The following is a 13,812-nucleotide window of genomic DNA, read 5'->3' as shown; positions in this document are numbered from 1 at the left end:
CCGACCGTGGATTTAGAGCATTAAGTATTAAAGTCACTATGCTAGTTCTAGTTCTAAGGAAAGTCCAACGTTCTGCAGTGTGGTTTAGTCCCGTTCGGAGGTGAAGACTGTCATTCCACTTTCACAAGAACAAGCAGTTTCTTTACGGAAAACAAAAAAACCCAAGCCAATCCAACCATGCTGAATGGTATTTCTAAAAGAAAACAATTTCCTGACACCCTGCCAGCCATGCAGCGATACTACCATTGTTCTTGTGCATTTCACTGACCAGTTGCAAGAGCCATCAAAGTTTGTACTTTCTGGGCACACCTACCACGGGCACTGTGTAAGGGTGAAGGAGCCCAAGGCCTCTCCAACCTGCTGCTCCCCCTGGGCAGCCAGGAGACAGGCAGGCTAATTTGATGGAAACCTTGAGAGCTGAGCCACCATGTAGTATAGATAGCTCAATAAAATCATGGCTCAGCAGACAGTTCCTGAGCAGTATTAACCCCCATCAGGAAGCCCCTGACCTGCACATGGCCTTTCCCAGGGTTGTCAAAGGGAACCAGTAATCTTTCCCTCGACATGTGGCTGCTGAAGCACGGGGTACAGAACATTCTGCTCAGATGTGCCTTATTAAGGCTCTGTCTCCTTTTCTCAAACCCACACAGATCTAGCCTCATTTTTTTTTTAATTATCTTCATTAGATCAGAGAAGTCTGATAAATGCCCTCCATCTGCTCAAGGGCACACTACAGCTCATATCCCTGCTCCCCAAGTAGTCAGAGAAACCTTTGGCCCCATCGCCTTCATCACAGGAGACACTGCCTGCTCCTCTTCTGAAAAGCAGAGGACTGCACCTGTGTTGCCTTTGCTCATCTATGGCTGGAGCTGCCCCGTCTTTTTATTCTCTCCTGTGACATTCCCCAGCCATTGCCGATACTGCTCCAGACTGCAGGAGTACAGCAGTAGACAGATGTCATGGCTAGGCTGGTGATTGAGCAACTGCAGATGGGGCAGACACGGTGGTGTGCACTCCACTGCCCTACCTAAGAGTGTTAGGAGACTGTTAGGAGACTGCTGGAGATGCAGCAATGCCAACACAAAGGCAAGAAGCAGTGGTCCTCAGACGTTGCTTTCACTGATCAGCATGTTGCTTCCAAGAATCGCAGTTAAACTATATGGCACATGTGCCCAGGGCTAAGAAGAACCTGACGTCTCACATGCACGCCATGCAAGCTACCGGTGTTCCTCCCATGCCATGGACCTCATCCTTCAGCTGTCCCTCTCCTCACCTCACCTCTCCAAGCTCTCCAGACACCAGTGCAATTCCATGACTGGCCAAAGGGAAGGAAAAGCCCCCCTATCTTCCATCATTCCAGCATGCTGCTCTCACCTGTGCCTCGGCCGGGCCTCTTCTTCCTGGTCTCTGGTGCCACCGCTGCTACAGGCTGATGGAGGCTGGGGGTGGGAGGGAGCGGCAAGGACTGGATGCTGCTTGGCTTGTGGAGCTGGGACAGCAGGTTGGGAGACTTGGGGGGCAGCGGCGGGGGCACGTCAGCGCTGCCGGGAGCGCTGTTAAAGGCTGGGGAGGGTGGGAAGGAGAGCCTGTTGGAGGTCAGGGGGTGCGCGTGGGGCGGGGGGGGAGGCGGGGTGGGGGGCAGACAATCCCTGCCTTCAGCTGGGGTGGGAGCAGCAGCAGGGAAATCGGTTGTCCTGCTTGGAAACCCGCAGGGGGGCACAAAGGGCAGGGGAGGAGGAGGAGGAGGTGGAGGGGGTGCGTGTGGAGCACCTGCCTGAAGCTTAGTGAGTTTGTCAGGCTGAGGAGGGGCTGCGCTGGGGGACACCCCCTTGGGAGGGCGCTCTGCTGGGGGGGGCACAGCGGGAGGAGGGGGGAAGGTGAGGGAAGGTTTGCTGGCAGCAGGCGGCGGTGGAGGGGGCGCCGGCAGGCTGGGCCGCCCGGGCACGGTGCCGGGCCCTCGGGGGGCGCTGGGGGGATCTGGTGGAGCAGGTGCCCTGGGGCCTTCGGTGGGATGCGAGGGGACGCTGCTCGCCTTGGCAGCGCTGCTATTCGGTGGGGCAGCGGGCTTGGGAGCCGCTGGACGGATGCCAGGGAGCTGCCCGGGCTTCCCAGCTGGAAAACAGGTAACACGTTATACACTGGCTTTTTGATCCCGCTCCTCGGGCAACACACTGCACAGGGCAAGCTCTTCATCTTCCCCTCCCCGGTGGTGACCCCGAGTGACTAATTCTCCCGAAACACCTCATAATCCAACATGTTGCCCCTGGTGTGAGGGGGTTTAGGAGGTGGTAGCTTCCAGTGAGCACCAGGGACTCTGCTCTCCTGCCTGCTCGTCAGTTTCTGCAAAATGGAACAGTTTAAGAAGTGGCTTTTCTGCAGAGGCCTGGATCTTCATACCAGCCCCATGCGCCTGGTACAGCCTCCTGAACACGGATGGGCCGTCTGCTTGAAGGAATTGAGGGTCCTAGAGAAAAGGCCTCAGCACAAGTAGACTGACATGCATCAACTTGAACCCTTGAAGTGCTCACTTACGATTAAAAACTTCACACCAACTTTACATGAATCTCAATCCCACGGATAAAAGCCAAGGTCTTAAAAGCAGGGCCCAAAGGCTTCCCATAATGCACAGGTTCAGATGTTTGCTTTTCAACAGCAAATGCCCAAACACTTGACCTTACAAAACGTATTTTGCTGATTAAATGTTAAGGATTTTTCACAAAGCAAGATGTCAAAAAAGGCATCAATTCTATATTTACATAGTCTGATAGGCACGGTCATTGAAACTATTCAACAACTCACAGCAGCTACTGCAGCTGATGCTATATGAGGAAGCCCTAGCACAAGCAGTGCTGTGCATCCTGGGTTTGCCTTCCTGGAAGAAACAACCAACCCTGGATGTGGAGCCAAGATCTGCCTTTCCCTGCACATACCTGCTTTGCTCTGTGCTGCCTGAGCAGGCACCAGCTGCCTAGCAGTGCCAGGGGCCATTTTCTGCCACTCTACAAGTCACCCCTTACTGATGCTGGAGCTTCTTGAGGTGAAAGCAGCAGTAGGGCTCCCACATATGCCTCCCTCCTGCCTTTGTGAAGCAAGAACCTTCTTTGTCAGGTCAGTAAGCTACCTTTCTGGCTCAAAGGTGTGCTTTATAAAAGCCAGAGGGCAGAAATCTTAAATACAGATCTTTAAAGTAACACACAGGCCTATAATAACATAGAAATGCACACTAATGGAGGGAGGGAAATAGGACTGCTTGACCATTTGTGCTGAAGTTGATAAGCTCAGATTTCAATATTCAAGGCACAGTTAGAGGTTTTCATTAAACTAATATAAAAAGTCTCAAAATTCTGTACAATCTATTCATTCTCTCCTACCCCATGCAGAGACAGCTCATTATTTGTGTTTTAAGGAATAAGGCAGCTGAGGTCTAGAAAGATGATTTTAAGCACATTATTAATTGAGCCTTCCATGGGTACATGATGAACTAAGGGTTCAGAAAAAGCCCCAGTAGAAACCAATCAATAAATCTCACGCCAAAGTACTTATACCCCAAATCACACTTCCGCCCCATCTATTCTTGGACACAAAGGAAGCCCTTACCTGACATGTCCCTCTGGCCTGCTGGTCTGAGGACAGGAAAGCCACCTGCAAATAAGCCTCCCAGGGGCTGCTGAGGGCCACTTTTGTTAACAGCTGGGTTAACTCCATCTCTGTTAATTCCTTTGGGTTCTGTTAAAAAGAACAAAAAACCCAGGGTATATCAGGAAGTCACTTCATCCTCACACTGCTAAACTCGACGCCAAACATAGCCAAGACTAGACTTTTCCCTCTTTAAGCACTCAGAAAGGAAAGTTACTGGTAATACAGTAAACTGCCATTAATTACTCTCTGACCCATATCTTGGAGAAAGTACTGTTTGGTGCTTTTTAATCTCACATCAGTAATGACACCAGAAAAGTTGTGTTAGCCAGCATTACATTTATGCTTCCAGATTTCCTTGGTATTTTTTGTTCTTATTAGTAAAGAATTAGTAAACATTTCTGCTGGAGCCAAGAATTCCCACTTAAACATTTTATTAAGAAACTCTCAAAGATTTCATCATTTGTGATCTTTCTGGGATGAGGAATCCCTGTTAGGGTGATCAGTTACAGAGCTGTTATGAAGTGTTGATAGTTAACTGATCTTCGAGCAGGATGCAAGTTTAGAAAGTGTCCCCTGTCTGCACCCTAAAGCCCTGTGAAGATGCAGCCTTTTCCTGAACTTCAAACCTGCCCTTCATTTTGAACACCCTCCAGCTGACCTCCACAACTGAGTGCAGCTCACCCAGGACCTTGCTCAGGACCACACACTTACTCTCAATCTGTGGTGCGCTGCGGTCATTGATTTGAGTCACTTTTCTTAAGCGAGTTCCCTGCTGGATATCAGCTAAGAGTGCATTCCGTGCCTTTTGGTCTTCCTTTCGCAGCTTTGGTACCTCTGAACTTGCCTGTGAACAGTAAGAGCATTAGATGGGAGGCACACACAGAAATGGGTGCTTCGAAAGGACACATAAGCAAACACAGGGTAGAATATTAGAAATAAACCATCCTTGGTAGCCATCAATTCAAAGCCTTTGTGTTGAATCAACAAGAACAGAATCCAGTTATACAGGACGCAGGAAAGCTGAGAGTTCAACACAGAAACTTAAACAGAGGAAGTTTAGATTGGAAATAAGGAAGAAGTTCTTTACTGTAGGGGTAATGAGGCACTGAAATGGATTGCCCAGGGAAGTTGTGAATGCTGCATCCTTGGCAGTGTTCAAGGCCAGGTTGGACAGAGCCTTGGGTGACATGGTTTAGTGTGAGTCATGCCTACCCATGGCAGGGGGTTGGAACTTGATGATCTTAAGGTCCTTTCCAATTCAAACCATTCTATTATTCTATGATTCCTTGAAAACAAACAAACAAACAAAAAACAACTTGATGATAGCATTCTGAAAGCAAAACCAAAATCGAAAATACTTGTCCAGCTGCTGAATTAATAAGATGTCAGATTTCCTCATCTTAAACGAAGAATTATACCAATGCAACTTCACTTGTGGTTATTTTTGTACCTGACAAAACCAAACCGAAACCAAGCTAGCTTCGCAGAGCCCCACTAGATGGCACTCGAGGCCGCTGCTAATGCCCGCCGCATTCCTGACACCTGACGTAAAACTCAGAATTAAAACCTGGCCGAGGCTGTAACCTATATTATTTTAAAATATTAGAACCCCCCACATACTATCACACGGTTTCCTAATCTGAAGCAGCGCTGCCTGCCTTTGTGCTCACGGGACAGCCTGTCCCACTGCCCTTTAAGCCAGCCCAGAAAAGCTGCCAGTGCAAGCAGCCTTAGACCAGCCAGGAGCTCTTTCCACTCACATTTTCTGTAAGCTGACAATACTCACTGTGAGAAATGGAAATACCATAACTGCAAGAGGACGATTCCCCTTCTCACAAAAGCTTTTTACCCGTATCTTCAACTTCACACCTCTCTGCTCTCACTAGTGACTTTCCCGTATCAGGACAACAGGGATCTAGATGGATCTGAGCAAGACTTGTTTAAAATTAGATCCAGCAGCTGTCTTTTTGTTTCCGGGTTCAAGTGTCCGTATATTATGCCAGCTGTCCACTTCATTTCCCTAATACTCTTCTCTGAGCAGATAGGCTACTGGAACATGAAGTCTTCATGTGCCAATGGCTATTAGGCTAAAATACCCCATGTGACAGATTGTATTCATGACTGACCCATGACTTGATATCACTGTAACATGGTTAAGAAATTAATTTGTTCACAATCTGTAGCATATAAAAGCAGCAGCACTATTCCACTGGCCCATAATGCAGCAAACAAGATGCCTTTCTCTTTCAATAGATCCCCTTACTTCAAGCACAACTCCATCCCGTGCCCAAACTGCTGCTTCTTCTCCCTTGTGTACGTGAGACATACAATCTTCCCTGCCCAGCCTGATGGACTCGGGTGATTGATTAGCTGCTGAGTAGCTTGATATGGATTCTCTTTTTCCATTACAAAGTCAAGATGCTCCAAGGTGTAGTGTTGCCTGGTTGCACAGCGGTCAGAGTTCCTTCGGATTTGTTGTTTGCTGCCTGCATTCCCAAGGCCAGTGACAGTCCCTGTCGATAACCATTTCCCCAGGTAAGTCTCTCACCCATTCACCTACTGGTGTCAGTGTTTGCAAACCCATGTTTTCACCATATTGCTTTGTGATACACAATCAGAAAGGAGCCTTCCTCCCGCTGATTAAGAAATTAATCTGGGATGCACACTCGTGCTATGCCTGCAATCATAGCACAAGAACAGATGCCAAACATGTAAGTTGTGTCTCAAGAGAAAAAAAGAGGAACTCTATGGGTGCCAAATCCTCAACCCTAATCACATGCAATAGAAGCGTTTCAGCATGAAGACAAATACATTTTGAGTCACTGAGGAAAGCCAGCTGCAAGACAAAAGATGTAATCCTGAGGCTGCTTTCTACCCTGCCATCTGCAGGGCAGCCACATTTATTTACACAAAGAGAAACATCTCAATATTTCAGTGAAAATCAGGAGGGAAGAGGAGCATGTGAAGATCAGTTGTTTCATCAGATACCAGAGCTGCCTCAGGTAACACAGGGTGAAATTAAATTCCATACTTTATTTACATGAATTGGTTAGAGAATGGTGGATTCTCATTACCTTAGTAGCCACTAGGTTATTCTGCTACTATTTCAGACACAAAAAATGGCACATTCAATACATTCTTGGAAATAGAACAGATCAAACCACACATGTAAATAGCCTGGATGTAAGTGAACTCCTCCCTTTTCACCTCACCAGACCCCACTAGTTCTGTCTTCAGTGTCCTACATTACATACTCAGCTTTGCCCTTGAGTAAGGTATAAGGTCAATGCTTGAGCGTTGTACCTGTAAACAGGAAAATACCATCAAATCACAATATCTAGAGTGACATTGCAGAGTGTCAATCATCAGTGATGGAAATAAGCATTTCAAAATTTGCAGCTGATAACTGAGATTGGCAGAGAAAGGGATGAGGACAGCACAGTTATACAGAGATCCAAACCACTGCAGCTTGAGGAGCTGAGAAAAAGGACACCAAATCAAGACAAGCTCCCCCACCACTGGGGGAGAAAATAATGAAGGGAAAACGATAACAAAACCCCAGAAGATGCATAATATATAAATTTAAAGCTGAAAATGGCTGGATGAAAAGTTCTGGCCATACCTCTGAAAGGAAAGCCTGCATCCAGAGTGCCACAAGCCTGAACCTGGCAATGGGCTCTAGCCATGTGCCAGACCTCCTAGCACAGTGCTGTGGCAAGGAGGGATAGCACACTGCTCTGAGATATTTTACCCTTTCAGAAAAGAACATGTTAGCAAAAATGAAATTACAGGTTCAGTTCTGGACTGCAGATCTTTAAAATAACGTTGGAAAACTAGAGCTGCACAGGAAACAGCCAAAGTGGGATTCAAATAGGGTGGAGGAAACAGTTCAGGTTTTAGCAGCTCAGTGTGGTCCACCAGCCCTGAAAACTACCTGAGGGTGGTCTGCCTGCACAACACAGGTCTGCCTGCCTTCACAGGGAAATGCTGGTGAGGACTTGGCAGAGGCAGGGATTTGGTGAATTAATGGAAGACACAGCCAGGGAAGCTCTGATTAGAAAGCAGCAAGTATGGGAGCAGCGAGACTGACAGTTCCCTGCAGCAAAGGGCTGCGGGTGGCAGCAGACTATCAATTCCTTGGGCTTCAGATCAGGGCTGGATCCTCTCTTACAGAAGGGGGTTTTGTGAAGCACAAGTTATTATGCCCCATGCAGAGCGACTTCCTGACATGCAGTACCTTGCAGTGGGCAGGAAGCCTGTGGTTCACAACAGTTTCTTCCATTTACAAATTCTGTGAAAGTGAATCATTTTGTTTAGGAGAACAGCTCTGTTTATGCTGTATATACAGACCACACAAGGTCTGGCTCTGATTAATCACAACCTTAACACCCCAAACTGGATTGGGTCAGGCAAATTACTTGCTGAGAGACTTTTGGTTTTAAGGAAAATGGACTGAAATCCATGGCAATGAGCTCCATTTCTGGCTGTATGACTGCTAAGGTACTTGCATCACCTTGGGAAAGTCACCTTACAGCTTGCAAGACAGATGGGAGCATCGACCTACCCTCTGGGCTCCCATGATACTTAAAATATTTAAGAGGTATACGTGCTCAGATACTAAACTGATGTAAGTGCAGAAGGCACCAGGCATTTGAAGTTTATAGTAGTGCTAACTATCGTCTTTCAGATTTTAAAGAGCATCCCTGCACACAGAAGAGGGGAAATCCTCTGGACTCCAGGCAGGTATTGCAGGTCACAGATGCTGGCACAAGGCATAAGCAGCATGTATTTTGGTAAGAGTTTGAGGACACCCCTTAACAAACCCTTGCTTTTTTCTGCCATGCTTGGCCAAACCCGCACAGACAGGGGCTGAGCCAAGGCATCTTCACCACTGCAGTGTGCAACACCCCAGGTTTGGCTTTTGAAGAAGGGAAAGATGTTGCATCAAGATAAAGATGGGAACTGGGACCAGATGAGGGGGTTGGAAGGAAATGATCTTGAAGTCATTTCCAACCCTAATCATTCTATGATTCTATGAAAGAAGGATGAACAGAAAGCTCTAGGGTGAGGGATACTGGATCACAGAGACACTTTCATGGAAACAAGAGTTCCTGGGCCAGTGCTGGCCCTCTCTGGCATCCAATCCAACATGATTCAGATGCCAAACTTACAGTAAGAAATGCAAAAGAAAAAGTGTACAAACATGGCAATGGACAATTAAAATCAGCATGTAGAATAGCAGACAGAGCAAAAGCAGCAATAGTTGCATAGACAATATGGTCAGTAATGTGACAGTGCCAAGTCTGGCCAAAGAAATCATCCACCAATGGTGAGAGGCAACTGAAACACTTAAACCTTAATTCAAGGACCTGCAAACCATCAAGGAAGAGCCTGAACAACTGGAAATATAACAAAAGTCCCTGTCCAAATATTACTCCTATATTAACAATAAGTAGAATTCTGGTGTAGACACATATAGATTGATCAGGAAAGAAGGTGAAGGTAGCTGTGTGACACTGTACGTGAGTCATGTCAGAAGGAATATAGAGAGGAAAACACAGCTTGCTGGGGGTTGATAAATCATCTGAGGAAGGATGATGGGTGTTCTCAGCATCCATATGGCACAGCAAGGCTCTCCAAGTAGGAGAGAACAGAGGGAGAGAGGATGACTGCGTCCCCATCCAGCCATAAGGCTCCAGCTCCTTTGAAGGAAAGCCAGGCACAGGGCTGGTGCTCATAACAGTCTTGGAGGGCACAGACATACAGTGAGGGTCCTTAAGGGGCAACGTCCAGCTAAAATACCCTTCTGGGAACACTGGTGATGAAAATGAGCAGACTAAGAACAGGGAAGACCTGCTTGCGAGCAACTTACTCTATAACTTCCTTCCACTTAACCACAAGCTCCTGGCCACAAATGCTCCATAAGGAGATCTCTGTAACCATCAGGACTAATGTAGTTACATGAATTAAAGTCTTTAAAGACTGCACCCTTTTCCAAACAAGAACTAACAGCAAAGGAATACATTGACAGGAAGATGCCAGAACATTCTAATAAGCTACAATGTCATAATCTTTTAATATAAGAATGAGGTTGTTTTGGAACAAGGTAGAATATGGAAGATGACCAGGAATCTTCATCCAACCAGGCCAGGTTGGATGAAGCCTTGTATGAAATGGTTTAGTGTGAGGTGTCCCTGCCCATGGCAGAGGGGTTGGAACTGGATGATCTTAAGGTCGTTTCAAGCCCTAACTATTCTGTGATTCTATGCTTAGGTAGCCAGGCTATCTTCCTTGACATTGCATAGGATTATAGAAGTCATCTATGCTTTTTGTGGGCCAACATGAAATCTGAAATGCCAGAGGAACTTGTTTTCCCAAGGTGAAATTAATAGATTAGAATTATGCCAAGAATTCATGATTCATGTGATTATTTGCAGCAGCAGCAGTTTGCCCAGCAGGCAGGAGCATTGCTTTTACAATGAATTCTCAGAGCAGCAGCCAAAGCCTCCCCTGAGAATGTGCCGAGAAACGCAACTGCAACAGAAAGCTTATTAAAATAACAAAATAAAACCAGTTTCCAGGAAGTCACAAACAGAAGTACAATAGAGTATTGTCATCCCTCTTAAAGTTACTTTAAATATGCATCAGGTGTGGTTTCATGCATGTACTGTCAAATCCAAAGTAAAATAATCAAAACAATCTCCCCATCCAGCTTAAGGAAAAACCCAACAAGTCTCAACAACAAAGCATGTGGCTGCTTTCATTTTAAGTATTTTAACCTATTTTCTTATAAAGAAGCTTGTGAGATCTGGTACGTGTCAGTTTGGGTTCATCTATTTCCAATAGAACCCTGACCTCTGATTTAAAGCTTTTTAATGATGGGAAACCTCGCCACAGCACAAGACTCCACCTGCACAGTCAATTGCAACATCAGAGCTGCTTCTTGTGTTTCTGCTGTGTAGCATAGGATGAAACTAATTAATTCTTGGCACTTGGTCTACATGGCTAAACACGGCAGCTTCTCAGCCTTCAAGCAAGCTCAGCTTCAGATGCTTCCCATGTGAGCGGTCACCCTCCAGCCAAGTTTTCTGAGGTAAACCATGCAAGGGGACCTGCCAAATAGCTTCCTGGCAGCCAATAAAGGCATTGTTTCAAGAGAATGACAGGACCAGCATTTCACGATCCCATCTACACCCAGCTCAATAATGCTTAACTGTGATCTCAGTCTCCATCGCACAAAGTTCTGCAATCTGAACCTGCCAGGTTGAAAAGGTCATCGAGCAATGTGTGTACTTAGATAGGCTGTGCCTACACTAGCCTTGTTCCTCAACTTCTAGTAAGGGAAGTACCGTGCAGGAGTTGTTACAGACCTCTTCCCGGGGTTTTAGCTGCCGCCTAGTCCTGGCATTAGTCCCAGATGCTGAGGCATTTCAGTGTGAGCAGAGCCCAGTGCCTGCTCTGCTCTAGCATCCACCTACTCGAAGTGTACCAGCAGAAACAGTGGCAGGAACAAAAGATGACCAAATAGCATCGCAGGAGTTTCTCTCCTCTACACCTGCATTCCAGTGCTCATTTCAAACACCACTGTGCCCAATAAAGCCCTCTTCAGTTTATGTTAGCATCACTCCATCAGACAATGTAAAATCTTGTCTACTCAAAGGTTCAACTGGTCCTGTTAGTAATGGAGCAGTGGGCTTATTAACAAGGGTGCACTTCAAGTTTTCCAGTGTAGGTTGCTAAATTTCTGTGCCTAAATGCAAAGGCACAACAGAATCAATATGATGGTTTATACCTGCTGAGGCATTTGGCTTTTCTGTGAGTATTTAACCTTCTGACACACACATTTTAAATACAAATTCTGGCTGTTCTTTCACTAAAAGAAAGTATGCAGTAACAGAAGCCACGAAAATGGGGGCAGTGTGAAATAAAAACTACTCTAGAAGTGTTTCCCAGCAGTTCAGAAAGATCCTAAGTCAGATACCAAAAATACCTTGAGACTGGCTTCAAAAATAAATCTGAATTTCACCTTTTGATTTCTAATTCCTTTTTTATTCAAATTCCTAAGTTTTCCTCTGCATCGATGACAACAGAAGTAAAAATTCTTACATAAACAGGAAAACTGAGACCCTGGCATTGCAATGGAAACATCAAGCAGCATGAGGCTGAATATACTGTTGGGAGAGCTGGTGATGCTACTGCTGTTTGTTCTCTCTGTCTACCATAGCTGGGTCCCCACAATGACTACTTTGAGTACGGATAACAAAATATTCAACATGTCACAACCTACATGTATCACAAATTGTTATCACATTCTAAGAACAGTAGGGCATTTTCCCCACCCAGTTACTTGTATAGAAGCTACTGATCTTTCTGAAATGCCTTTCAGCATCCATGCAAAATTATGGTCAGCCCAAGATAGGAGAAGAGTGAGAAATAACATTTCTTGCAATGTCACCTTCCAGCCATGCAGGGAAGTCCAACTCAAGTACCGCTATAATTCTGGGTTCTCTTTTAATTAAAAGGCTACAAGTGTAGCATTAATTGACAGATGGAATTTAATATGTAGCCACTGCGTATTGCTTTTCCAGGGCAATATTACCTTGTGGTTAGAACGGTAAATTAACCTATTAGTTCTCTGCAGCTAGGCTGCTTCTACTGCACGGGTCTGATCGTTTACACTGGTACCTCTGGGACATGCTGCAATTTCTATACTTTCATATGACAATTATACACGTGAAAGAGAGCAAAAATAAGAAAAATATATTTAAATGCTTTCCATTCTATGCAGACATGAACAACACACGACATTATGAAGAAACCTGCAAAATTGAAATCACCACCTAAATACATTAAATGTGCTCACCTCAGAGATCTCAAGTAAAGCATTCAAGATTAGCACATATGAACACACATGCTTTGTATTTGTCGACATGAAACACACAGAGCAGTATTAGTATTTAGGTTTTCTTTACACCTTCCAAACCTTTCCTACCTCTCACTTACCCCTCCTGCATTTGTTGACTACAAGAATAGAAGGCTAAAGAAGTAACACTTCAAGATGCCATAGCTAAGCAATCCCACACTTTCCATTACCTGAAAATTAAGTGACATAAACCACACAAAGGCACACCATTTTTTCCTATATAATTGCTTCTCACTTCTTTATGACAGCAGACTGGTTATGAGATGTGATACATTATTGAAACACTATAAACCAGTTTCCTTTATTTTGGCTGGAACAAAGCATTCTCAAAGATTTCAGCTGCACTTAGCCCAGTCCTTAGCACAGTCTGCACGATGGCCAGTCATCAACAAGATGCACTCAATCTGCAATAAATATGATCTAGTATCTCCTGACTTAGGGAATTCATGACAAAGTACTAAATGTCATCTTACTCACGGCTCACATTAAATTTTAATAAACACATTCCTTCATCTTTTGTAGTTGGCACTATTCATGATTCTGTTCTCCCAGTGTTGTGCTTGAACATCTAAGGGTCTGAATGAAAACTGCAGAATTACCTTAATTTTTACAATAAATGACTAGCAAGCATGCACACACATTATGCATACACACTTACAAGCACACATTCTCTTATATTGTGTAAGACCAAATCAAAACACCATATATCATCATTACCTTCAGCCAAGCTGTTTTGTATATGTTGTTTTTTTCTTCTTCCAAAGAACAGTAGTGCTAAATGTCATGGGAGCAAGCCCAGCTCCCACAAACTTCAGATAAGTACTGCAGCTCTGAATTTGTTTGGAAGGCTGAAGGAAACAGCTTAACAAGGTTTATACTCTGACAACTGTGGAGGAGGAGAAAAGAGCATTCCCCTAAGGAAAACTACCAGTTGATGTTTTTCTTAACCTTGGAAATCCACCTCTGTAAATTGTACATTTATTGTAGTGTTATACCATGAGGAATTGCTTTCCTGAGTTTTTTACTACAGGGGTAGAAAATAAGGTCAGGATAACGTGGTAAACCCTGACATATGTTTATCCTATTTCTTTTTTTTTTTTTCCTTTTTTTTTCTTTAGACTACGTAAGAGTGAGATAATCGTTAAGATTCATGCACGTGCCATCCAGCATTCAGTATTGTTTCAAGTTTCACACTTCTTTCACTAAAGTAACCATATTGTTTCCTTCTGCGGCTCTCCCAGTTTTCAGTA

The 13,812-nt window shown here is 44.9% G+C and overlaps 1 protein-coding gene across 3 annotated transcripts in view; it reads right to left on the bottom strand.

Annotated features, from left to right (window-relative positions):
• Positions 1-13,812, bottom strand: part of WIPF3 (WAS/WASL interacting protein family member 3) — a 303,238-nt gene that overhangs the window by 279,976 nt on the left and 9,450 nt on the right. For 2 of the 3 annotated variants that reach the window (XM_061464885.1, XM_061464884.1), the window contains 3 exons: positions 4,351-4,483; positions 3,598-3,726; positions 1,375-2,112 (listed from right to left, as the gene is read on the bottom strand). In XM_061464885.1, coding sequence (XP_061320869.1) covers positions 1,375-2,112; positions 3,598-3,726; positions 4,351-4,483 — 1,000 coding nt within the window. Of the gene's footprint in view, positions 1-1,374; positions 2,113-3,597; positions 3,727-4,350; positions 4,484-5,425; positions 6,538-13,812 lie in introns of those variants that run through there. The other variant, XM_061464886.1, reaches the window with a different exon arrangement.

The sequence above is a fragment of the Pezoporus flaviventris genome, unplaced genomic scaffold, assembly GCF_033815535.1.
Source record: "Pezoporus flaviventris isolate CSIRO_AGI_PZ_B2104156 unplaced genomic scaffold, CSIRO_AGI_Pfla_v1 ptg000037l, whole genome shotgun sequence".
NCBI classification, from domain to species: Eukaryota; Metazoa; Chordata; class Aves; order Psittaciformes; family Psittacidae; genus Pezoporus; species Pezoporus flaviventris.
This window is presented reverse-complemented; position numbering and strand designations above follow the sequence as displayed.